This window comes from Lontra canadensis, unplaced genomic scaffold, assembly GCF_010015895.1.
Source record: "Lontra canadensis isolate GAN:19392208 unplaced genomic scaffold, GSC_riverotter_1.0 scaffold69, whole genome shotgun sequence".
NCBI classification, from domain to species: Eukaryota; Metazoa; Chordata; class Mammalia; order Carnivora; family Mustelidae; genus Lontra; species Lontra canadensis.
This window is the reverse complement of record NW_022631063.1, coordinates 707,717-735,504: the sequence shown is the minus strand read 5'-3', so window position 1 is coordinate 735,504 and position 27,788 is coordinate 707,717. Positions and strand designations below refer to the sequence as shown.

General features: G+C 35.2%; 1 protein-coding gene across 4 annotated transcripts in view; it reads left to right on the top strand.

Annotated features, from left to right (window-relative positions):
• Positions 1-27,788, top strand: part of KCNH7 (potassium voltage-gated channel subfamily H member 7) — a 482,562-nt gene that overhangs the window by 435,879 nt on the left and 18,895 nt on the right. For 2 of the 4 annotated variants that reach the window (XM_032880308.1, XM_032880306.1), the window contains 4 exons: positions 13,266-13,518; positions 16,462-16,667; positions 18,452-18,551; positions 27,357-27,620. In XM_032880308.1, the coding sequence (XP_032736199.1) occupies positions 13,266-13,518; positions 16,462-16,667; positions 18,452-18,551; positions 27,357-27,620 (823 nt within the window). Of the gene's footprint in view, positions 1-13,263; positions 13,519-16,461; positions 16,668-18,451; positions 18,552-27,356; positions 27,621-27,788 lie in introns of all 4 variants that reach the window. The other 2 variants (XM_032880309.1, XM_032880307.1) reach the window with 2 other exon arrangements.

Below are 27,788 nucleotides of genomic sequence, written 5' to 3'. Positions count from 1 at the left end.
AATTATTATGGGAGTTTTTCCACTTGAGAACGGAGATTCTAACCTATTTGCTGCCTACTCTTTTGGTTTCTGAGTGGGCTTCTAGTTTTCTTTGATGATGAATTGTTGATGGCAGAGAACAGAAGGGGATCATTTCATGTAAAAACCAGAACAAGAATAAAGGATCATATGTGGGGAAGCACAAAGAAGAACTGAGGCAAGTAATCCAGAAACAACTTTGTTTAATTTATTTTCGGAAGAAAAGGAACAACTGACTTTTTTTTTTTTTTTAATCCTGAGGCATCAGTGGAGAAAATTTTGAAAACCAAACATAGAAAGGAGTTGGAATAAGGAAGAGATGAATGTTTCAGCAAGGTAGATAGACAAGTTTTCCTTAACGATGGACAGGAATGAAAAGAGAAAGGGTAAAGGCACTGGCTTTGAGGAATAAAGAAGAAAACTCAATGGTACTAGCACTACATGGTCCAGTCTCTTTGGTTAAGCAGAGAGTACATTAAGTCCTCAGAAGGGAGGAGGTATAAGAGAAGAGTTGAAGAGGGGGAGAATTCTTAAGAGATTTCAATCAAGAGTCAACCAAGTAGGCTAAAAATGCTTAGAAACACAGTGAACTCTTAGTGACAAAGCATTCATTTATAATGCTCCCAGCAAAGCCAATCACAATGGAAATGAAATTAATAAATAATGGCATATTGTTTAATAGAAATCCTTACTCTTTGGAGCTGATATGATTTCTAAGAAGCATCTTAGTGAAAATCTGATTCCTTTTTTCCAAGGCTCTTTTCCAGCTCCACTGCTATCTGTCAGAATACCCTTTGCTAACTCTAACTACTGACCTTAACTACTTGCTACTAGCTACCTCCTCCTCCTCCTACTTACTACTAGCTACTAGCTACTTAACTGCTTAACTTAACTGCTTACTTAACTTAACTACTTAACTACTTAACTGCTAACTACTTACATTGATTATATCTGCATTCATAATCTAATTCTATGACAACAAAAACTTTGTTGTACCCACTCTCTACACTTCCCAAAATGACTTCATCTATGCCAGACCTTTACATTCAAATCTCCTCCACCCACAGACTGTTTTGATACACCACAGTGAAAGGCAATAATGAGCTCTTTCAGTCAGCAACTTCATATAAAAACAATCACGGTGACATTAAACCTTATGAAAATGTAAAGCAAAATATACAAAATAACATGGCTTGTCATATTGTTCTTATCCTCCCTTAACTTTTTCTAATCATCCTTTATATAATCAAGTTGATAAATACTGTCAATGAAAAACATTTGATTCATTAGTCATAAAGATTAACAAAATGATTAAAAATATGGCACCCTCATATTTGTTCCTCTAGTAGCCAAGGATTCTGCTTCTAAGAATTCTTCAGAAAATAAAATCACTTGCATTGAAAGATATCAACAGCACAACACAATTTTTACATGGGTGAATCTGTATATTTGCATTGATTATTTTTGGTTTGACCAGTAATATTTTAACAAAAAAGCATAGGTTCAAAATCAGGAATCAATGTGCAAAAAGCATTGAAAATATTACTGAACTTTGAAAGACATGCTGCTTCTCCTAACAAATAAATTCACACATTTAAAAATAGGTCATGGAGACTGTCAAAAACCTGCATTTAAATGATAATGATCCTTAGGACTGGTGACATCTTTTAGTTTTCTGTAAAGAAATACCTACTTACCTTTAGAACTTGAATTAAAAGAGTTGTCTACAATGTACTTTAAAAGATGTTTTTATAGATATGTTGATTAGTTAATAGAAACTGCCTGGCTCTACAGAAATTATGTAGATAGTAAAATTTTGCCTAGCAAGAAATCTCCTACTAGCACACATACTTGCCTACTAAAGCCAGAACCTGAACAACAGGTGCTTAAGAAAGGACAAAGCACATGTCCTTCCTATTTTTCTCCAAGCTATTCATTCTGAAGTCTTACAAATACCCAGAGAACAATAAATACCATCCAGAGCCCCTAGACATGAATATCAAGCTTAAAACAGGCATCTGGTATTTTCGGGTCATGAATGGTATGCACTAAATCACGTTTCACAAATGATTCTGGTCACTTCATCCTGGTCTCCCACCATTATCAAGAAGGACTTATTTACACCTGGCACCATGCCGGTTCTGTGCAAAGGGACTTCTTAACTGTAGGATCTTATCTCTAGTGGTTCCTGAGCCTAGAGAAATGACAGCCTGGCCTCGGGCCTTGCACATGAAAAACCATCATTGCAGAAACACCACACTAGGCAATGAACATACTGCAGTTTCTCCATTCATTAATGATGTTCCTCTTACTGTAGTAGGATAGTGGAAAAGAGGTCTCGAATTACTTTTTAACTCTTTAAAATAATGGTACCATCCAAACAGGACCCTAGAGGGCAATTCCTGAGGCTAGAGGATGTGACATGTTTTCAAATACTTTCTTTGGAGTTGTAGGAACAGAGGAGTAATTTAAACTCAAATCAATGTTCAGATCGCTTAATATTCCACACAGGTTTAACCAATAATAAAAATACAGAGATTCCTCAAGTCTCAGTTTTAAAATACTCTTTGTAAATATGACTTTAAGTCCCTTTAATTCAGATATTAGAGTAACTCAGAAGTTATCTAACCTAATGAAATCAAGTCATTCACAATTTCTCCCAAAATAAAAGTCCAGTGCTTTCTTTAATGCAAGAATTACCTGTGACATTACAGGGGCCTAGATATTTATATTAAAATGGATATGTCAGTATTCCACCCAATATGTCAGAGTTTTTTAAATCTTTTTTTAAGGTTGAAAATAAGCAAAAGTAAGTTCATCCATGCCAATTGCTCTTACAGCCATTGGGCCACATTATTTAGGGAATTTACATATATTTTCATTGTTTTTCTTGGTTTAGACATATTGCTATCCATAGGGATGAGTGTGAATAGAAAAAAAAAATAATCATCATTGCCTCTTCCATAGCAGATAGTCTTTAAAAACAACAACAACAACAACAACAACACCCTCTTTTTCGTTTGCATCTTGGGCTCCTGTTGGTCAGGTGGGTCACCCCCAGTAGAAATCTACACTCAATTTAGGAATGATAAGAATCTTTCTTATTTAAGGTCCAGTACCCATGCTCTAGAGCTATGTTAGTTCATTTGTTTTTCCCACTCCAGTGATAATCTTAGAAGTGTTATCTTTTTCTTATCATTTTATTAGAAATCTTCATGAATTATAGATACTAATGCTTTATTTGTCATCTATATTGTAACTTGTTTCCAATCTCTTTTCAATGTGTAGGTTTTGTTAAAAATATCTTTTGGATTTAAAAGGTTTTTTTCCTTTTATTTTTTATTTTTATATATGGTCCAATTAGTCAACTTTTCTTTACATAGTTCATAGATCTTGTCCTGATTTTCAAAGCCAGGATTGAGAACTACTGGTATAGATCTTTAAAAGTAAAATCTCCTTCAATAAAATGTTATAATTTTTTTCTTAGAAATTCTTATATTTATTGTTAAATTCATTTTTAAGTTTTATACAGCATAATCAATTGAAAAAATGAAATACATTACACATTTCTATCTTTACTTGCTTATAAATAATGAAGAGTGAAACTATCTTCCTTACAGCCACCTTAATAAATACCCTGTCTTGTTTTGATAGAACTCTTTCTTAGTCTAATATAATTTGGTTTAGTTTGGGGGGGATTTCTTTAAGTATTTACTCTTAGATGGTCTAGATATGCAGTCATATCAGTGTCAAAAAGAAATAGTTTTATTCTCTCTATTCAAATACTATGTATCATGATTTTTAGTTCACTAGATTCTACAAAACAATTTTGGGTAGTAATAGCTGAGTTCAATAAAAAAAACTTCACCATTAAGATTAATACTTTTAAAATATCTTTGCATTTCTGAAATCAATCCTACTTGGTCATAGAGTTTTTGATTCTTTGTTGGTTAGTAATTTTTTTAGAATTTTGCATCTATTTTATAATGATATTAGTATACACTTATATGCTCTTTAACTGTTAGGCAGAAATCATCTGTAAAACCATGTGGTCCTGGAGGTTTTCATAGCAGGTCTTTAATCACCATTCTAACTCTATTATGGTAATTATGTATTCTATTTCTTCCTTGGTCAATATTAGTATGTCTGTTTTGTGAAGAATTTATCCATTTCATCTAGGCTTTCAAAGTTGTAAAATTGAATGTAGGATTCTCTTCTAACTCACTTAGTATTTTCTGTATCAACAGGTATATCTGCTTTCTCATTCCTGAACTGGTATATTTTTGTTCTTTCTTCTTTCCTGTAGCAGGCTTTTGAAAGATTTATAAATTCCATTGGATTTTGTTTGAGGAACTAGCCTTTGCATGAATTTATGCTTGCTACTATTCTTTTTATTTCCAGAGTCTGCCTTCATTAATTCACCTTTTTTTAATTTCTATGGATTGTCTTATTATTTTTTTTTGTCTTATTATTTTTAACATTGTATTAGGGTCTTTTTTTTTTTAAGATTTTATTTACTTATTTGTCAGAGAGAGAGAGAGAACAAGCAGGGAGAGTGGCAGGCAGAGGGAGAAGCAGGCTTCCTGCTGAGCAGGGATTCCCAAAATGGGACTTGATCCCAGAAACCTGGGATCATGACCTGAACTGAAGGCAGATGCTTAACCGATTGAGTCACCCAGGTGTCTCTGTATTAAGGTCTTTTTTTGTTTGAGTATTTCTTCTGTAAAATGAAGGTATTAAGACTATACATTCTCCTTTCAGTACAAGCTTTTCTGTGGTGACATGGGTTTTGATATGACATGTTCTCCTTTTATTGCTTGCTACATTATTTCTTCTTTGCTCTGAAGGTTATCATAGAGTATTGTTCTTAATTTCCATTTATTTCTGACTTTCTGGTCACTTTTTAATATTTTTCTAATTTTTTGGATTATAGTTAGAGTTAATGAACTACATAACATTTCTACTTTTATAAATGTTTAAGCACCTACACTTAATGTAGAAGAAATCTGTATTTGTAGTATTTAAAATGACTCATTTTTTATTCAGATTTTCCAAAACATTTAGCTTTATTGGGGAGGAAGGAAACCAGTTTTCTTTTCTTTACACATAGTTTACCCTCTTATGTAAAATATGATTAAATTATATAATTCCACTAACAAGTACGGCCATCATAAATAAGTTTCAGAACGTACACAGCTGGTTTGAAATTCAGTTGGTGGAGTAGAAATGTGTAGGGACAATATCTGGAACATTCAGAGTGCTGGGGCAGCAAGAATCAATACATGTTATGGAAGAGGAATCTGTTAGTAAAAGAACTTCAACTGTTTTGGGAGCTTCTCCTATTTTGTAAAAAATTATACAATTGTTGATACAGTCATCACTTTCTCTAGAATTGGAATTGCTGTCTGGCCCTAAACTTTCTGAGGAACAAACACCCTAACTGGTACAAAGTGAAAAGGACATTTATGCTACATTTCTATTCTTCGTTAGTTATTGATAAAAACCAATAAATCAAAGGAATGGGGAACATATTGGGAACTACTTTAGAAATCCAATCTAACGGGCAGCTGTGGCAAGTCACAATAGTTGATAGAATCCTAGACTCAATTTGAAGTCTTAGGGGTGCCTTTGTGGCTCAGTGGGTTAAGCCTCTGCCTTTGGCTCAGGTCATTATCTCAGGGTCTTGGGATTGAGCCCTGCATTGGGCTTTCTGCTCAGCGGGGAGCCTGCTTCCCCCGCCCTCTGCCTGCCTCTCTGCCTACTTGTGATCTCTCTCTTGTCAAATAAATAAATAAAATCTTTTAAAAAAATAAATAAATAAATTTGAAGTCTTAGTTCTTCTACAAATAAATTCCCTACTGCCTTTATGAGTCACCTTTCACATATAAAAATGGGATTATCACCACTCTCTATTCCTTATATAAAGTTGACAAGTCAATCCAAATATTTGATTCTAAAATATGATCATATGAGAGATGTTTCTGAAACATAAAACTAGATTTAAATTCAAGATGGCATATCAAGTACAAAGTGGTACTTAAATCATTCTCTTCATTACCTGGAAGATAGCACCCCCTTTTCCTTTCTTTGTGAGCAAGCTCAGGTCAATTACAATCAATCCATTTGGAAAAAGGTATTTGCAAAGCATCCAATAGATCCCACTGTAGTTATATTCTGTTAATGCCTTCCCTCACTCCCTCTTTCAAGGAGTTGGGTTGAGGGGAAGGTCCTGAAATTGTTTCTCAGTATCCAGATTCCTCCTATTATCTTTAGAAACCCTGGTGGGTTCCATGGCTTCATCTTGGGACCTTACATTATAAATCCTTTTTAAGTCAGGCTGTTGCTGAATTAGCAGAACTCCAGAGTCTGGGTATCAAGGACATGTATATAAAAGTAATAAATCCTCTCTACCTACTCATCATTACCCACACTCCAACCCATCCTTGGCCCTGACTTAATTGGGGTCACATTAAAGTTTGAGTGTCCTTCTGAAAGCAGAGAAACATCTCACATATCATGCTGTGAACTGGCCATAAGAGCTGCCAGAGAGACAAGAAGAAGCAAGAGGAAAGACTGTTTCATTTTTTAGGGAATCTTTACTTACACCAAAATCAGTTCAGGATTTATTATGTTGTTTTCCATGTCTGTGTGTGGCAAGTTTTTATTCTGTTCATGATTTGCTTCTAAATGATGTAACCATATGATAAATGTTCAAAAGTTATGCATAGAAAATTAGTTAATTTTCTCAAGGCTTATAAAGGCCCCATGAGGGATTGCATAATATTTCGCTCTGGCCAGATACGATACCCTTCCTATACAATAAAATAATTCCTCATTCTCATTAGCCATGTGAAAGTAAAATAAGAAAGCAGATAGCAAAGCAGTTTGACCTTCAGACTAGGGCTATGTATACTTAAATGCTTAAAACTGCTAAAAGAACCCACCTATCATGACCACTGATTGAACATGATGTAGATGTATTAAACATGTAATTCCCAAGGAAACGTGAAAAACGTGTGCTTCCTATTCCTTAACAATAAATCATAACTGTAGCAATAATATGATCTGGGATGACCTCAAAATTAGGGAATACCTTAGCTCTTAAAAACAACAAAGAGCAAGGTTTGGTATCTTGTAAGTGGTAAAGATTTACCAAATGCTGAATGCCCACATGGCAAACAATGATTCTTTTAGAATCAGAAAATGCTATAAAATATTAAGGCTGTGCTCTAGGGCAGAGACTCAAGATTTAATATATTACTTGCATCATCTATTTGATAATCACACTTGAGGTTTAGTGTTTCATAGGGAATATTAATTTGTGTTTTGATTAATCCTAATTTGTCAAGATCTAAGTGTATTTAATGAACCAGAGAATTTCCTTGGAAAATTTCCTAATGTCAGTTTTCATAGTTACCAAACTTGTTCGTATGATTAATTTGCTGTTTAGGGGAATCATTTAACACACTCAGACTGCCTTCCTCATGGTGCCCTTCTCAGCCTGCCTTTAGGAATATCTCCCTCTACAGCTACACTAAGTGAAACAAATCAGAAACCACTCATTACAACATAAACTTTCAATTTTATCTGGATGGGGGTGTCTATAAGAAAATATATTTTGATGCTTTCTAAAGTAAATAGAGTGTTTCAAAAAACAGGGATGGTCTCTGGAGAGAGTTGTGAAAAACTCCATTATTGATCCTCTTCTAATGGAAGCTAGAAAGTGTACCCACCATAAAAGAGCATTTTGCAACCCAAGCTAAGAGACAGCAAACATTGAAGGCGTGTGTCTTAAATGTGAGGAAAGAATAATGGAGTTTATTGTCAGTATATTGTGAATATTTAATTTTATTTGAAAATCCTTATCTATCAGCATACAGGTAAAAGTTGAATGAGGAAACAAATTTCTCTCTTGCAACTTTTGCCTTTCTTTAATCACATGGGGTGGAGCCAGGAGCATGAAGGCTCATAGAATAAAAGGAAATCTTAAACTGCTGGGCATGAAAGAAATTCATGGTTTTAAGGCTATAAATCACCTGCCCTACCCACAGGATATATAGTTACTGTTGAAAGATAAAGTTGTATTGTAATTTGATTATAAAAGAACTATTTCCAGAGCAATATCCAAAAGAAAGTAGGCCCCTACCTTGAAGGATGATACAGTAGTTTCATATAAAAAAAACAACAATAATAATCTTAATGAATATTTATTAATATTCTTCTCAGATTCCACTGACTGAATCTCAGGACACATTTCTCTAATTGTCATAGACCTAGGCCAAATTTATTTTTTTCATTGAAACCCTACTACATAAAATAGGTACCATAATTGTTTTATTGGCATAAGTATATATGTTTATTTTAAGGATCTACTTATTAAAAAGTAAATGAGACAAATACCATTTTGATGAGCACACTCATATCAAATCAGAAATTGCAGGCATTAACCTCAGCCTCCATTCTTTTCTAAATTTTGTGTTCATTGCTCAGTATGGGGAAAATTTGAATTCACACACCGCAAAATTGCAAATATTAACGATACTGTACTATTTATTCCACTACGTGTGTGCCAGCAGATACACATTTGAGGGAAGTTTAGTATAAAATTAAGTACTTCTGAATTAATATCTGATCATATTTGATAGGTGCTTGCTATGGGATAATTATTTCAATTTTTCTCTCTCTTTGTATAACTTCTTCAAGGAGTTTTATTTAGTTTGATTTAATAATGCTATCTTGTGTAGTTATTAAGTTATTCTTGTTTGAATGTCCTTAAATTTCGGGTCCTTTGGTACTAAGCTATGGGGCTGATTGCTTTTAGCAATCACAGAAAGCATTTCAAACTCACTTAAAAGACTGTCTCATTTGTCTTATAAAGTTGAGGCTCCCAAAGAGTTTTATTCACATAAAGTCAAGGAAAGGAAAGTTAGCTTTATATTTATAAAATAGTCACGTGACCTTATACCATATTAAAGACATGGGATTTTTATCAGCCTTGAAAAATTTTTCTGGACTGTCAGGAAGTTCTAAAAATCCGCCATAACTGCAAATATTAGAAAAGTTAAATTGAGCTTCTCATTCACCTTTAATTAACTGTATATTGAGGATTCATTTGAACAACAATTAGGACTATAAGTTTCCAAATGTGTACTATAAGTGTCCATGCAAAGCAAACTGTGGAAAATTCTGATTAAATATATATTTTTATATTTATTATATCCAATTATATATATATATATGATTAAACATGCATACATACATATTTTTAATCTGGGCATTTAGAGAAAGGCTTAAGGGTCAGGTATATGTTCAGAACATATTTTTTTCATTGTTTTTTTTCATTGTTATGCTTCCATGCCTAGTATAGTGCTAAGGTAGATACTTATTACATATTTGCTAAAAGAATGAGAGCTACTTTTCCAAGCTGCAGGCTATGACTTTGATTCTGAGTGATGCTCCTGGGTCTTTGAAATCAAATCAACCCAATAAATGATGGCTCCAGACACGATGAAAGGTGCTGTGTACCCTCAGAGCTTTAGAACTTGACAGACAAAAGGGTTGTATAGAGTGTAGTGGAAATAATTATAACAATCACTAAACCAGCTGTGTCTTCGTTTGTACCTGTGTACTTGACATTCCTACTCTTTACAACCAGATCTGGTAGGCCTGGTGGAATGCTAATATTTGACTGTTGAATGAGAAGTTCCATGTCAGGTAGTTGAGCAGAGGAACAAAACCTGATGAAAAAAAGTATAATGAGTAGGAAGGAAGGAAGACAACACAGCTGAGACCAACAGAAATGGGGGTTTTGGATGAATACTACTTAAACCTATCCTATTCTCCTCACCCTTTCCAATGTTTTTCTGTTCTAATTCTCTATAATCCCTCTCTTTTAACTCTGCTTTTTAAAATCCCTTTACTTAGGGATACGCCAGATTCCAAAGCTAACTTAAGTAGGACATTTAATCTTCTGAGCTAATAAGAGATTCACTTACTAAATATTAACTTCTATTGACTTTTACTTGAGTGATCTATGTAACTAACTTAAGACAATTAAGAAAGTTAGTGAAGGGCTAACACCACAGGAGAATTCTTTAATCCAGATAAGTCCTTCATGCCATGTGTGTATATCTTCTTTCTGGGCCAGCAAAGACTTCTCCATGAAACTCTGTGATATTTCCAAGTTGAGGCCATTCTTTTCAATGGGTATCATATCTGATAGGAAAAATGCTAGGAGATGACACTTATGAACATTTGAGAAAAGAATAATGTTGAAAAACTTTCCCAAGTACCCTTTACGGTTTGGTGAGTTATTCTAAGAATAACTTGGAATTGGCATTCCAAGAACATGTTTATGTTGATTTCATAGCTGCCTACTTTCAAAAAGAATTTAAGACAACTCACAGTGAAAACCTAAGTGCAAGTAAGCCAAAACATTTAACACAAAGAACAGGAAACAAAAGTTACCTTAAACTCTGTTGAGGCAATGGAATACAAAACTTAGTGGTGAATTTTCTATTCACCAAAGAGATCGAGGAGAATATAATGGGTGTTGTATCTCTCAATTTCCAGCTAAAGAGAACTTATTAGTTCTTCAGGAACTATAAATATGTATGACAAGAAGAAGAAAAGAAAAAGAAGCAAGTGAGGGACAGCTACATTGTATGGGATAGTTTACATATATTATCACATTTAATTATGACACAACCCTGTGAAGTAGATATTATTAAATTATTCTTACGATTGAAGAAACTGAATCTCAAGAAAATTTAATTGAATTAACCAAAGTCACAACTAGTAAATGTCAGAACTGAAACTTCAGCCTTGCCTATCTAATTCCATAGGCCATCTTAGCATACTCAGAGAAATGAGTAACCCTACCTCTATCTCATCTTACCTTCCAATTCAAAGCATGCATACACACCCTTGTGCACATATGTCCACACACATACATAATTTTTCCCTTTATAAGCAGGCTATACTCAGAAAGTATACCAGAGGAACTTCAGGAAAATGCTAGAAATAGCAGCTACAAGCTCACTAATCTCACTCCAACTACTATAAAGAAAGTGCCATTTCCCCATTTATGTGAAATATAAAATGCATTTTGTACATTTTTATAGCCAAATCTTAAGGAAAAAATAGATATATCTAACTTGTTACTTTGTGTGATGCTCTTTACATTTTTATCTGTATGGGGACATCTCAGAATTATGCTGAGACTACAACAGTGGGCTTCAGGGAGGAAAAGTAGATCATATGCAGGAAGACCAGTAAACTGGGGGTTTTCCTACTACAGCACCCCCAGACAAAGAGGCCCCATTTCAGAAAAAAAGTGTGCAAACCTTGCTTAATTCCAGTCTAGCATCACTTGTAAAAGAATCCCATGTTGATGGTCTAAACCAGTAGAAGGGGTCAGCGACCTACCAGGGGGTCAGCTCTGTGAGAGGATCTGAGTTGTTTAGGATCTGACAGAGTGGGAAAAGAACCCCCCAGCTCTCAAACGCAGAAAAGGGCGAAGACTAGGCAGTTTTTCCTTTTGGAGAGGACTTCAGTCCAAGCAGGAAATCTGGTAGGAGTCCAGTCTCATAGACAAAGTCTGAAAGATAGAGTTAAGGACAGAAATTTCAGAAGAGTGCCAGGAATTCAGAGAAGAGGATGGCTCATTTATTTTGGGTCTGAGCCAGGTAATATAGACACTTCAGGATAGATGTCTGAGTTCCTGCAGCTATGTGGGGCTGGGTATACAGTGTCTAGAAATTGGCACGCTATTTACTGATAACTTACAACAAATTTCAAAATCGAAAAAGCACTTATTCTCTGGCAAAGAAACACAGATAGATGAAGTGACTTGCACAAGTGTCAGCCTGTGGCAAATTCACAACCAGAACCCACATTCTGTGGGTTTTCTTCTAAAACACCTTTGACCCATCTCTGTGGGTGACTCCACAATGAAGGAAACAAGATTGGAGGTAGTAGCTATCATGTTTCGATCTCTCCTTGATCCGTTTGTATGATACCTTGCCTGTCTGACTGATTGCCTCACACAGGGGTCCTACAGAAGCAGTATACCTGTGGGCTGCTTTAACATTTCCAATAAACATAAGTGTAAGTTAATGCAAATATGGGCTCATTTGAAGTTCCTCTATGGACCATATGCATTCCAATTATCTGGACAACTAATTCATGATGACTTTTAGCTACATTGAATAGCAATAGCAAGGTTGACCCAAAATTAAGGAAATCCTAAAATTATATTATTAAGCACTATGTAATGCCTCTCCCTTCTACTCCAAAGCACATTTAAATGGATTTATTTTTACTGACAGAGGAAAGTCAACATGAGAATTGAAATCTAGATATGACACTCAAAATAGATAAGAGACACACAGAGACGCAAGAGTTGAGTGTCTTTGGCCCCTTGTATACTAGGAATTTTATAAAATAATGGAGAATTTTATTCAGTTTAAATTTAGTGGCACTTGTCACAAACTTTATTTAATCTTTTCTGTAAGGTTTAAATCAGTCACTGAATAAGTTGTCAAAAACAGTTGTGCTATTAGAAGCTTTAAGTTTGCATTGTAAACTTTTGGCACAATTTACATTTCTGAAAACATACCTATGCTTTTGAAGTATGTTTGCTATTCTCCTTCACTTTCTCTATTTTCAGTGCTTATCAAAATATTTAGTATTAATAGTGTGCATAGGAAACATAAATATTCCAAGTCCTGTTAGCTAAGAGCACTCTCTGGTCTATGACATTTACAAATACCATAGCTATTTCAGGATCACTATTTTTACTAATTCTAATTAAGAAGTATACCAGAGACAGTGATCCAAATTGATTTGAGATTCCTTCAAAAGGTTGTCTTTCTAGCTGTACCACCTTTCATTAGTTACGTCTTACTAATTGTCACATTTGCATTCCATATGTGCACAGTATGGTGCTACCAAACGTAATGCAGGGAATAAGCAGCAATGTGAAACATAGGCATTACATTGTAACGAGACAGCATTTGTGTTGAGTCTGAATGCCTGCAGTTAATTCAGAGAACAAGTCTTTGAGTTAAAATTCTGACATGTTTAGCAAACCAAGTATTCACTGAGGTAGGCGAGGTAGAAGCATTGTAAGAACTCGTGTGACAATGACTACACCCACAGTTCTGTGAGCAAGAAATATACTTTATTTCTCAGGTGGAGGTACCCTGTGCACTGGTAGTATGAAACTCTTTATTTTTTTTCCCCAGGTCCTAAAGGGTTTCCCAGAATGTTTACAAGCTGACATTTGCCTACATCTCAACCAGACTTTGCTGCAAAACTGCAAAGCCTTTCGGGGGGCAAGTAAAGGTTGCCTTAGAGCTTTGGCAATGAAGTTCAAGACGACCCACGCACCTCCAGGAGACACCCTGGTTCACTGTGGGGATGTCCTCACTGCACTTTATTTCTTATCCAGAGGCTCCATTGAAATCCTCAAAGATGACATTGTGGTAGCTATTCTGGGTGAGTGTTTCAGAACTGATGGTGACAAATTGAGGTATTAGTTGGGGCAATACGTAGCTTAAAATGATAGAAAACAGGCTGGATCCATTTATTTGTCAGTACTATTTAAGAACGATAGGTCACTTTAATTTATTTAAAATTCAATCCAAGTCAAACTGACCTTGCAGAAAGCACATTTTCATGACTATCTCACTTTTTCTCTGATGTGTAAATACTTCCATGACTCTCTTTAGTTCTTGGCAGCTACTTAAGTGTTTGAGGCCAAATATATGAAAACAGTCAACATTTTTCTTCTCATGTTAGAGAACCTTGGATTCATGTGGATCCCTTAACACCTTAAATAAATGTATACATTGTAAGGTTCTTGCTAGTATACGCCAATGCCTTGTCATGAACTAAATTTCATAAATAAATTTCATCTATTAGCTCTTCACTTTTACCCGCTGTATCCCATCAAATGGAATTATATGAATCCTTACCTAAGTCATATAGAGAGCTATGAACTTAGCAGTCAGGGATAAAGGTGATGAGGATATTAAATTCACTAGTAAATTAAACCGGTTTGGGTGCAAAAGAAAGTCCATCTGTCCAATCTGTGTCTTCAAAACCAAATTTAGTCAGTGTGAACTTGTAGGATTTCTTTGGAATATTAGAACAGTGTGAAAGAGGAAAGGAGCAGAGAGAAAGACCAGTTTTTCTCCCCCACACCCTCACCAGGATGTTTAAGCCTCACTTCTCCCATGGGAACACCCACCCCCAATAGTTGTGAACATAGGCACTTCTTTGTTTTCCTGTGCATTAAATCCAGGTCCATTTAAATAATGACCATGATCAACAATTTGAAAAAAAATCATCAGCAATTTCCTTTCACTAGATTCTTGATGTTAACATCCAAAAAAAGGACAAGGATGTTGTCTGTTTTCTTTGCTGCTGTGTAGAACCAGAGTATGACCTAGCACGGGATGAAGAAGTTTGAGTAATTCCTATATATCTTGATAATTTTGTTATAGTGACAGTTTTCTTTAAATCCCAAATTGACAAAACACACAGTTTGGTTTACAATTCAATAAGCAGACAAAGAATAAAAACATAAATCAGGAGGCAACTACATAATAAACTTGGACTTTCACCAGGTTTGGCCTTAATATTTTGCTCTATACGTTGCTAGGAAAGAAGCATGCTTCATTGCATTCCTGATCTTAGACTCAAACTGCCCCAGCTTCTACAGGGAGGTAACAAGCTCTCCTGCCTTATAAAAAAAGTAATTTTAAAGTGTAGTTAAGCAGTACACTACTGACTGACTTAGTTTTTACTCATTTACAGTCATGTAAACTAATTAAAATGCAAGCCTCATGCTGAATTTAATTGAGAGCTTTTCTTTGATACTATCTACATTGAAGTATTAAAACTAAAGAATTTCAAGAATCTTTTTTCTGTCCCCATTTCCATGTAAATCTGCACCTAAAATTTTCACAAATTATGATTATTCATTCCATGTTTGAAGTGAGGTATTTATATAAAAAAAGGTAATGTATTCTCTCCCATGTCAATTTCTGTCATAGAGATATGCTCTGATTTCTCCCCATTAAATTCACATTTAAAATAAGAACATTACAGATATTTTTGACCAATTGGAATTTTGTTGTTTAAAAAACTCTTTGATAGTTTCCATAGTCAGGTATATAACCTTGTCCATCAAAAACTCACGGAGCATTTCCAGAAAGTTTTTTTCTAAATCTGAAAACAAGCTTCATGATATACATAAGAAAGGACCATTTTACACTACCACTGATGATCTTTAGAAGTCATATGATCAATTATTTATCAGTAATTATTAAGCATATATTCCATAATTTTTAAGTGTCTTGACATTCAGAGACAGAAAAATCTGAATGGCCATGACATTCAGGTAAAATATTGGAAAGAGATTAAACATACCAAGTGTGAAAAAATTTTGACTAGAGTCATAATGTAAGGGATTTAATCATGGACACTCTCTCCTTCCCTTCACCCACCTAAGTAGGTGACCTTGACCTAATCAGTTTACCTCTTTAATCTTCTTTCCATAGTCATAATATTTAGATAATAAGTAGTAATTTCTTTATGAGGTTATTTTAGGGATTAAATGAGATAATTCACCTAAGCATTTTACACAGTGCCTGGCACCTACTTAAATCTCAGTAAGCATTTGTTGTTGCTGTCATCATCCTCATTATTGAACAAATCCTGGAAAAGCAGGTGGCATGTGACTAGGCTGAGGAGATGAGGCGGACCCATCAGAAGCCGGATACTGAAATAATCTCAGTTTGGCAAGAAAACAAGAAGGACACACTTGGAGAATAAAAGCCAGTTGGTAAAAAGGCAAGACTATAAATAAAACTAGATTTATTAAACAATTGCACAAATTCATCAAGGGCAAATCTAAAAGTGATTACTAAAGGGAACAAGGTATGTTCAAATTATACTCCTAGTTCTCTTAGTGTTGAAAACATTCCACTCTACCCTCGTGCTTGACATCCCCCCACCACCAGACCATCCTGAGATAGAAAGTTTGTTAATCTGACCCACTGCCACCTTTTTCAAATTCCTCGATTGACAAACTTAAACCACACCTACTATATGGCAAGACCCTTTGCTAGCCATACAGGGCAGAGCAGACTAAAATCATGTTTGCTGCATTTCTAGAAGCTTGGCCAAAGAATAAAAACCAGAAATAATAGGAATTATACCAGGACCAGTATGTTAAGAGGTAAAATTCCACTTAGCAAACAGACGTGAGTGAGGCAGTCAGTAGAGTATACTGGAATTTTGTGCCCAAGCGTCTGTTGGCCATGGGATTTTCCATTTGAAGTCCTTGGTCCAAGGATTGGTCAGTGGTCCCCTTGTACTTTTAGGAAGAAAACATTAAGTTCAGACTCTTTTTACCTCTTTTTTTTTTTTTAGGAAAAAATGATATATTTGGAGAAATGGTTCATCTTTATGCTAAACCTGGAAAGTCTAACGCAGATGTGAGAGCTCTCACATACTGTGACTTGCATAAGATCCAGAGAGAAGACTTGTTAGAAGTTTTGGATATGTATCCCGAGTTTTCTGATCATTTTCTCACAAACCTAGAGTTGACTTTTAACCTAAGACATGAAAGTGCAAAGGTATATATTAACAGTTTCCTTATTTTTATACTTATGACACTTTATTTTATTCTTGGATCACCGAAATACTTCTGAAAGATCAAGCAAAATGTAACAAAACTTTACCAATTCTGAATTGGAAAAGCCAACTTCATGCTGAAATTTATAAATTAGAGGGAAGGAATTCCCTCTAATTACTTTCAAATATACTGAATAACTTTAAGGAGGTCAATTAAATTTGACCTTTCAGGAAATCTTGGTTGACACACTGGATTTGAAATGGACTTGGTTTATACTGTGCATACCAGTTCTTTGTAGGAAATGGTCATCCTAGGCTGTTGAAAGTCAACTAGAAGAGCTTATTTTACACAGGGGTTAAAATATTCTCCCAGCTATTACTTACCTCACATACTGGTTAGCAAGTTTTTTTCAATAATAATGGAAAATATTAAACTCATTGAAGTTTAGGTCTGCATGTCACACAATATCCAAATCACAGAAGTATAAATTAATCAGGCTTCAACCCAAATCAAAATTAGTGTAACTCTTGTAACCCTTACTCTCTTCTACTATGAAAATGTGTCTTTATGACTTATCACTATTTTAAGGATACAGAATTGCAGCCTACAATTTACCACTAGTTTTATTCCTTCCCATTTCTCCCCAAAACCCCATTACCCCAGCTCTGATTCTAAATAGCTTTTTGCCAGAAACCAAATGTTGGGGCTTTTGACACTTTCAAGTGTTTTTTTGTTGTTGTTGTTGTTGTTGTTTTTAACACTAACTAATATGCTCTCTGGGAGAAAAATCCCTCAAGCCAATAGTTAGGTAAAAGGTAGTAGATTTTATTCTCCCAGAGTTACAGTCATTCCCAGCTACTGTGAAAGACTGAAAGAGGATAAGCTTGTAAAGTCACCAGGGTACCATTTAATAACCTGAAGCATCAACTCAGATAATTGCTTCTTTTCAAAATACTGAGAAGTTGAAAAATACCTAGATGATAAGAGGTTCAAGTTATCAAATGCATATGTGTTTTTTTTTTTTTTTTATGAATTCAGTACCTTATTAAGATCTCGGTTTCATGTGACCAACTTCATTCTGATTTTGCCTTAAAAAACAACAAGATAACTTCTTTACGTAAAAAGTTTAAGCAGCAACCAAATAAAACAGGAGCTTCCATTGGTTTTACTTATTTGGGAGCTTCCATTTTTATTACAAGAATGATAATATTTTCCAAAGAGGAAAGAACGAAGAACTGAGAAAACAATAATAGGGAATACAAAAATAGGGAATACAATAACAAAATAATAAAATGCCTAAAGCACAGTGTTCATTGAATTTAACCTTATATTTATTGTTGTGAAATTTAACTTTGCAACCATTACCATGTATTTAAACATCAAGCTAGTTGTAATTAACTTTTACTTTTTTCTCTGCAGTAATACAGATTCTGCAATTTTTTAATTATTATTTTTATTTTAACTTTACCAAGTTACATAAAATACATTCCACATGAAAGAACACGTTGTCTCTAAATGTTGACGACGTTATCCCCAAACACTTCTGATAAATAACTTCTACAACTATGATTTCCTCATCAGATGGTGAAACTACTAGAATTATTCTATCAGTCCATTTTATAATTTAGAGACAACCAGGAAGCAAAGTATTGTAGCTGTTTGCCTGCAATCTAATAATTAAGTCTCAAGTGGTGGAAATGATGTGAAATAGTAAAGAACTTACTGATAATACATTATGTTCAAATTGAATAACCTTCCATTTTATCTTCATGTCCATTAACAAAGGCTGATCTCTTACTACGATCACAGTCCGTGAATGATTCTGAAGGAGACAACTGTAAACTACGGAGAAGGAAATTCTCATTTGATAGTGAGGGAGACAAAGGTAATTCATTTTTTTTCTAAAGTTTAAATGTACAACATGTGGTTATTAGCTCTTCTTACTAGATGCTCATTTACTACTGATTTCAAGGGTGAGTTTCATTCAGGTTTTAGAAAAGCAAATCCTTTGCTTTTTCCAGGACGTAAAGATAGGGTTACTTATCGATAGCTCTTAACTATGTCATTCAGCAAAGCCATCTGATATCTACAGAGACATCACAGATAGAGATATAGTGTAGGTTGGTTGAAAAAAGAAAAAGAGAGAAATTTTAAAAGGAGACCAATTAATCGCAGTTGAATAACTACACTTGGGCTCCTAAACAGAATGTTCTGGAGGGAAGACCCTTGTTGCAGCTTGAGTGCTCTGTCCTTTCACATGTATGACGCAGATGAAGATGGTATTTGATAGATCTCTTCATCCTTACACTCTGACAGAGTTGCCACTTCTTGTCTTTCTGGCTTTTTCTCCCCCTCTAACTATTCTTTATGTTTTACTCATGTATTCAAAGAATATTTAACATTTCACATTTTTAAAGAACTACTCAATTTCTGAGGAACTAATTGTGTAAAAACAGCCCCTATCTTCCATAGGAAGGGAAATGGAACACCCTTTGTAATTTTGAATAAAAATAGCAGGTGTGTAACAGAATAACCTTATACGTCAATGGAAATCCAGATGAAGGTATATTTAATTATGCTTGGGGAAATAAGAGAAGGTTTTCCTGAAGAAGTCTCCACTCTTACCCCAGGCTGATCCAACAAGCATTCTAGTCTAAACCTTATCTGGCTCTCAGCAGAACAAGCCCCCTTGTTTTCTTGAATACTCTTCTCTTAGCATCTGTGGTACTGCATTCTTACAATTTTCCTTCTAGTGCTCAGTAATTTCCTGAAGAGAATTACAGGATCATTATCTTCTAAACCAGTTATTAGTTATTAGAATTTCTCAAGGTGTGACTCTAGGCCTCCTCTTTCCTCATTCTGTACAAACGTTCAAACATTTTCCTGGGTGATCTCATTTATATTGTTTAATTATATTCTCACATAAGAGATGTGAATATTTACATTTTAATCCCAGACCATTTGAGCTTCAATTTCATATATCCAATTGCCTGTTAAACCATTAACTTGAAATCTCAAAGGCAGCTCAAACTCAAAATTTCCTAAATTGAACTCATGATGTCCCTCTGGAAACCAGTCTCTTCATGAGTTGCCATGTCTCTAAATGGAACCACCACCCAATCAATTGCCCAAACCAGATATCTAGACAGGTATCTATGTAGGAGATGACCTTTTTTCAACCTTTCCATCAACTCTGGCAACAAATCTTGTTATTGCTTCTCCAATATATCTTCATTTAGTCTTCAAATTAGGTCCTTTTTGGTTCACTTCTCTCTATCTTCTTAGCCACAACTCTGGACCAAGCTACCCTAATCTATCCCTGGAATAGTGAAAGAACATCTTAACTCACCTCTCACATCTGGCCTGCCCCTCTCTCATCTATTCCTTACATTGGACCACTGGTGATTTTTTTTTTCTAAATGCATTTATGTTTATGTCATGCACATATTTAAAGGACTTCCCCTCCAAGGACTTCCCCTTCCCTCAACTACCCTAACCTGTTTTTCTCCCAACAGCTCCTTTATTTTGCAGCATTAATTCCAGTTGTACTTCTGTGCCCATTTGCATCATTATGTAATCAATGTTGTTTGCCCCTAGACTCTAAACTCCATGGAGATGGGAAATATTTAGTTACCTGTAACTTTAGTGCTTGTCGCATAACAAGTATTCAGCAAATATTTGTTGAAAAAGTGAATCAATCAATGAATAGAATTTAAGCATCTTCCTTTTGATTCTCTTTTTCCTTTTGACTTCATCCAAGTTCTCTCTTAGGCCCCTTTCTCTCTGAATTCTCTCCCTAGGGCAGCTCATCTACACTTCACATCAGCTTCCTCTACACTTCCAGTAAACTAAACTGCCTTCTCTTCCAAGTAAATCATTTCTGCCTTTTTGCTTATATCATTCCTTTAATCAGAATTTACCTCCTATTGTCAAACACAGGCCCATACACCACACCACACCACTTTTTTCTCAACCAAAATTACCTTTTTCTCATTATCTCCAATGATATATCTCCAATGATATATTCAACTTAAACTCTTTCTCTAAAATGTAATTGGCTTTATAAGCAATTCATGAATTGGGCAGCATCTTATCTAGCAAGTAGAGAGATGCTCCTCAATATGAATTCTTCTCTAGATTTCCCCAAATATGCAGATTTGCCCTGCACAGTGGTTAATATTTATTGTCCTTTTTCTGTATCAAACTGCAGATTCCTTTAACAAAGAATGGTTGATACATATTTGTTGAATTGGGCTAATTGTTGAGTCCTCTGGCTGATTGCGGAACAATAAACCACTCAAATAGGTGATAATTTATTTCTGCAGTGTCTTTCATTATTCTCTTGGTAACTTTTTCTAAAATCAGAACCATTACTCTCAAGCTGTTCTTCTGTAGGCTTAATCAAAATCGCTTATCCTAAAGTTAATCTCTTATTTTTTTCTCGCTGAATATGAAGAACAACTTGAAAATGTTGTCTATACAATAATGTTCCAGGTACACTTGAAGATTTATTAAATCTCCTTTCAATCTTGTTTATTTTCCTCATTCTCAAGCTAAATAATCTAATGTTTTAATCTCCTGATAAGGCCCTGAGACCATATCACAATGTGTTGTGCTCATGCAACCAGACATTTCTATTGATTCTGAAAACTTTTCTTTAATCACAGACTTAGTCTATGAGACTTATTTTATATAAACTATACATAGTAAGGGATTTGCCTGCCTGCAGCTCTTTGAAGTTTCCTGGTGTGTCAATAAGTAAGCATGATTTTGGCAATGTGAAGACACAATTAACTCTAGTCATCCAGAATTTGAGAACCCATTCTAGTCATCAGGACTCCATGGTGCTACAGCAAGTATATAAATTTGCTAGAAACAATCTAGTCCCCATTGCCCCAGTTTAATGTTCTAAAGGCAGAACACTCATTCTATACATATCTTGATGTAGAATCAATGTATAGGAGAAAAACACGTACATAAGTATAAAGAACAGAGAACTTTCAAAAAATTATTGATGCTAAATGCTATGGGGTACATAAACTAAAAGCTGCTCATGCAGTGTATTGATTATTTTAGTTAGTTTACTGCTCGTGTGAAACACTGCCTTGAAAGCAGACAACCAAGAGTGCTGATGACTGTGAATCACTTAGCAGAGGCATCAAGAACCAGAGAGAAGAACATATGGACTGGTTTTGGAAACAGACAAAGGCTGAGTCCTACACTGCCACTCACTACCTACTCAAGGCACCAGAACTCTTCAGGCTTCAATCCTTACCACCTCCTACCCCTTCCAATCATGCCAGCTACACATTGTTAAGGAGCTTACATTCAAAAAGATACATTTAAATAGAAAAGGTACATAGAATCTCTGGCAAGCTGACTTGAACAAAATAGAAGTTAGCATCGTGGATCACTTATCTCTTAAAATTAAGTTGTTGATGAAAGTGCTTTGTCCTCATGAGCTTCCCATTGCTTCTGACGAAATAAACCTACTTCTCAACAAGAGAAAGTTGTTAGTTTAGCTGTGAATTTGAGGATCTCTTATTGTATGTTTGTTCATTTAATCTTCAAGTAGTTCTTTTCTTTCTTCAAATTCTGGACTGGAAGTGCCCTGGAACTGCCCAACTTAACTAAGACCATTGTAGAAAGAGGTCCTACAGTTCCTGAGATGGAAGTAAAGTCATTGTTTCAGAAAGTGAAGAACAAAAATGATGCTTCAGTGACCTATTAGTGGCCTTTGTTAAGGACTTATTAATATGGTTGGGCAGGGGCACCTGGGTGGCTTAGTGGGTTAAAACCTCTGCCTTGGGCTCAGGTCATGATCTCAGGGTCCTGGGATCGAGTCCCACATCAGGCTCTCTGCTCAGGGGGGAGCCTGCTCCTCCCTCTCTCTCTGCCTGCTGCTCTGTCTACTTGTGATCTCTGTCTGTCAAATAAATAAATATTTAAAAATAAAATAAAATAAAATAAGATGGTTGGGCAGAACAGAAGTAAATGAGGTAGACTCATTTGGAAAATGCCAAACAAGTTGTCTCTAAGTAGTCTTCAAAGTTGGATTGTACTTCCTTCAGAGTATACCAATATGATTCACTCATTGGGTGATAGGAATAATAATTTAAGATTTTATGTTGCATACAGTTTATACTATTATGCTATTATATATTATACATAATATATTAGTATAATAGCATGTATAATAACACATAAGATACACACACATACGCACATATGTATCTTTTAACCTATAAGGGTTTTGTGACCAAATATTTGGAATATTCTGCACAACTCTTTCTATGGACAGAAAATGCAGTATCAAAGTAGTATAGTAGTATGAAAATTACTGAAGTATGGAGTAAATATATACATTGTTGAACCTACTTTTATATAATAAAAGTGGTTTAATTCTATTAATTTAAGCCTTAAAAATGTTGGTATTATACTTTGGCATCTCTTAGGAACATCTTCTCCAATAACAAATAATACTTAGCTTTTAATATCCACTTTAGTGATACATAAATGTAATTTGCTTTAATTTTTTAAGATAGTTTAAATGTTTTTATCTTGAATTTGTATAGAAAAATGACATTGGTCCCCTTTTAACATTCCTTGAAGCTAGAGAGGAACTAAGGTATTTGAAATCAATTGAAGAAATTTATTTTAGAACTCTATTTTTAATGAAATAACTTTTTTTTAAAAAAATGCTTCTGGTCCTAAATGCTCAGTTTATTTTAAAACTGTTACCAATAGGAAATCTAGTATCAAATGCTGACAGGGCAGGACACATTATGTTGCCTCTCTTTGACCAAAATTTGGATCTATCTACTGAGTCTGAAAAATAAAAATGGTAATTAATCTGAAATAAAGGCTCCATAAAAGATAGAGTGAGGAAGCATTTGCTCCTAGATTGTTTGAAATAGAAGAATGTTATATTATCATACTTAAGATGGATGGGTCAACTACTCCATCAGGACACTCTTGTCCTGTGCTCTTGAATTCAGTCTGAACCCAGAGAGACATCCACAAGGTAAATCACAAATGCTTTAGAATTGTGAGGAGGTGAACTATCAACCTCCAGAAGCAAGGAATTTAAAAAAAAAAAAAAAGGGGTTTTAATCATCTAAATTAGAAAGCAAATTTGAGGTTTAATTAAACAGACGAAAATTTTTCTTTGTAAAATGATGGCTAACAGGAGTGATTATACAATCTCATTTCCAACAAAAGAGAAAAAGTAAAAACTCCCTTCCCTTGCTGCCTGTAGAATACTATTTCTACTTAGGATAAGAATAGCCTTAAGAAAAAAATTAGTATCAAGAATAAACAGTACCTAATACTATTTAATATCTATCAAATAATTCACTTTAACTAGAAGAAGGCAGAAATGGAACAGGCCATCAAAATCTAGAGGTACCTGGAGGTTAATTATAATGCATTTTAGCCTAATTTCATGTATTCCCTCAGCCAACCTCCAGCCTAACCCTGAGCAGTTTCGATTTTTAATCCACAAATAGATTGTCATCTCAACTTTGATTTTCAGTGATAGAATATGAAGTTTTGATTTCTCTAATAAGGAATAGAAAACCAAGGCTGCAGTGAGGCTGCATTAAAGAAACTTGTCTGTGTGGCCTGGGTTCTGGGAAGTAGATGGCTCCTCATCCAGGGGCATGAACACAGAAATAAATGTAGAGTAACTCTCCTTATGAATTAGAACAGTTCAAGGATATCAGACTCTTTCTTCTTCTCTTGTGATTCTGCTTTTATCTGGAATTTTTATTATAGAATTTAGAGACTATGTATATAAAGTAATCTGTTCCATTTTACTAGAGAATGAAATCATGATCCCTCATCCACCACATTTTGTGAATATTTGTCCTGAGTTGAAATCAGCAAGTTATAATTCAACCGAAAAATATCTCTCAACTGATGAGTTTGTCCCTTGGCATCCAAAATCAAGTCATACTTAGTAAACAAAGACCGAGCAAGGCCCAGGTGGCAGGTAGGACAGAACATTTTACTATGTGTGAGGACTGAAAAATCTACAGAGAACTCCCAAGACCTCTCAAGCCAAAAAGACAAAATGGTTGCATAATTTGTGATGTACATTCATTGCAAAGATCCATGTTAGCACTCTCCAGACTTAGACTGGAGGCATAAGAAGTAATGGTTAATTCAGTTTACATTTGAGTATACCGGAAAAGACTCCATGCAATGGTTAAAAGAAAGGCATTCTCAGGAAGATGAGAAGCCTGCACTGACTCAAATCCCACTGGTGCCCAAACTGCACAAAGGTGTACTCAGGAGCAGCAAGTCACTAAGCAGGTGTGAGGACAAGTTAGAACAGTGAAGCTTTTTTTTTTCTTCCCCTTACCTTTACTACCATAAAACTGGAAATGATTCTTTTTTGAGGAATGAGATATGTCTATAAAATCAGGAATGTAGACCAATTTTCAAGAGGGAAGAAGTTAAAACCAAAGAAAACAGAGGATGAGGTGATAATAATGAACTTGAGAAGTTTAAGGAGGACTGTGTCAGGGACATTGGAGAGAAAGGGAAATGCTGATCTGAAAATTTACAGCCAATTACATTAGTGGTTGAGTGGAGAAATGTAAGTGACGCTGAGCAACCAATGTGTCCACAGTTCTTGAAACTGGTACGGGTGCTTGGGTGGCTCAGTCAATTAAGCAGCCAGCTGACTCTTGGTTTTGACTCAGGTCATTATTTGTCAGGATCTTGAGATCCAGCCCTGCATCGGGTGCCCTCTCATTCTCTCTCTCTCTCTCTCTCTCTCAAAAAAAAGGAAAGAAGGAAGGAAGGAAGGGAAACTGGAAAGGTCTGTGATCTTCTCAGCAATGATAAAATCATTGAGCACGCATGAAATTTTAAAGAAAATAAACAATCAGTTTTTGCTACATTTAATTGACAGGATATAAACTAACTCCTTAAAAACAATTTCACATAAACTTGATTTTTTAAAAAGATTTATTTATTTATATGAGAGAGAGAGTGTGTGTGCATGCACGGGTGCACTGGCACAAGCAGGGGAGGGGCAGGGGAGAGGGAGAGAATCTGAAGCAGACTCCACTGAACTCAGAGCTCCATGTGGGTTTAATATCATGGCCCTGAGACCATGACTTGAGCTAAAATCAAGACTTGGACACCTAACCCACTGAGCCACCCAGGCGTCCATAAAGTTGATTTTTAACTCTCTTCATTTTTACCTTGGGCTGTTTTCTGGCTTCTCATATTTTAAATTATGATACATATTTTTTAAATAATTAGAAGTTTCTCTGGAGTGGCTTAAATCAGCTCATTTGGACTTCTATAAATAATAGACTAAGCACAACCAGGCATAGAGTAGATGGGAACACTATCTTAACCATTTCTCTAAAAAATACTACACCTTCTGGAGTTGTGTTAGTTAGTTATTAGCAGTTACCAGATGGAGAATTATATTGTCTCCCCAGGACACTAATGGAAATAAGTTCTGGGATTTGTCTTTTTGAGTTTTTCCTGCTGAAATATGTTCTAAAACAACCTTCAGGGCTAAAATTACCCTGACATTTCAGTATAAAACAGCCAATATGCACTACTGGCTTTAATGTGATTAGGTAAACCCACCTTAATTACTGTATTTAAGCTTTATATTCTTTGCAGTATGCTACACTACCAAATTTCCTGGAATGTCAAGTCCATTACATGTACTGAACTAAGGTTGAAATTCATCCCGTCAGCCTTTACTATAAGGAAGCTTCTGGTTTTGACCTTCACAACACATGACTGGCTGCCACATGAGAGGGCATGCGGCTAAAAACAAACAGCCTGCATAATCGTGATATTTTAGAATTAGGACACATTTTCCCTCCTTTTTTCATTTCCTTAAAGAGACAGTGGACCAGATTTTAAGAATACAAAGGACTATTGAGCATATATAAATAAGGTTATAAATTACAGGGTTTTAATTCTGAGATGTAAACATTATTAATATTGCAGATATTCTTTTAATTCTACCACAATGTATTTCATTAAGATAATCTAATGTTTTTAAATCAAGAAAAGATTTTCCTAAAGTAGCTACATTCTCAATGGGGAAAAGAGAATAAACAACTTTTCTGGTGGTTTTAAATAAAATTATTATTATTTTTTTAAGATTTATTTATTTGACAGAGAGAGAGAGAGATCACAAGTAGGCAGAGAGGCAGGCAGAGAGAGAGAGAGAGGGAAGCAGGCTCCCAGCTGAGCAGAGAGCCTGATGTGGGGCTCGATCCCAGGACCCTGAGATTATGACCTGAGCTGAAGGCAGAGGCTTTAACCCACTGAGCCACCCAGGCGCCCCTAAAATTATTTTTTATTTTTATTTTTTTGAAAGATTTTACTTATTAATTTGACAGAAAGAGAGGGAAAGAACACAAGCAGGGGGAGGAGCATGCAGAAGGAGAGGGAGAAACAGGCTTCCCCACTGAACAGGGAGACCAATGCAGGGATGTGAGACTTGATCCCAGGACTCTGGAATCACGACCCAAGCTGAAGGCAGACACCTAACCAACTGAGCCACCCAGATGCCTCTAAAGAAGATTCTTTGTTACAGTTATTTAAAGAACGTAACTATTAAAAATGTAGTTTATGTATAGTTAGGAAATATAACATGCATAGAACCTCATGTTTGATTATCTCCTATAAAATAATTTTTTAATAGATTTTAGCAAAGGGAAGAGTGCAAATGGTCCTGAAGACTCTGTAGATACCATAAGACATTATCAGATTTCCAAGAAGCACTTTGAAGAGAAAAAAAGCAGATCTTCATCTTTCATCTCCTCCATTGATGATGAACAAAAGCCTCTCTTCTCAGGAATAGCAGATTCTCCTGCAGGAGTGGGGAAAGCAGCTGGACTCAATTTTGAAGAAACAGTACCCACCTCAGGAAGAATTCACATAGATAAAAGAAGTCACTCTTGCAAAGGTAATCAAGGTTCTCAGGAATCAGATTGTCCCGCTTGGGTGCTAATTGTGAAATGGTGCCTTCTCACAAACAAAGAACTGTACTCACAGACGTTAATTTAATCTGTTTACAACTTCATGAAATATTTGCAGAGTTCAGATCTCAGGTCATGTATAAGGCATTTGTGTA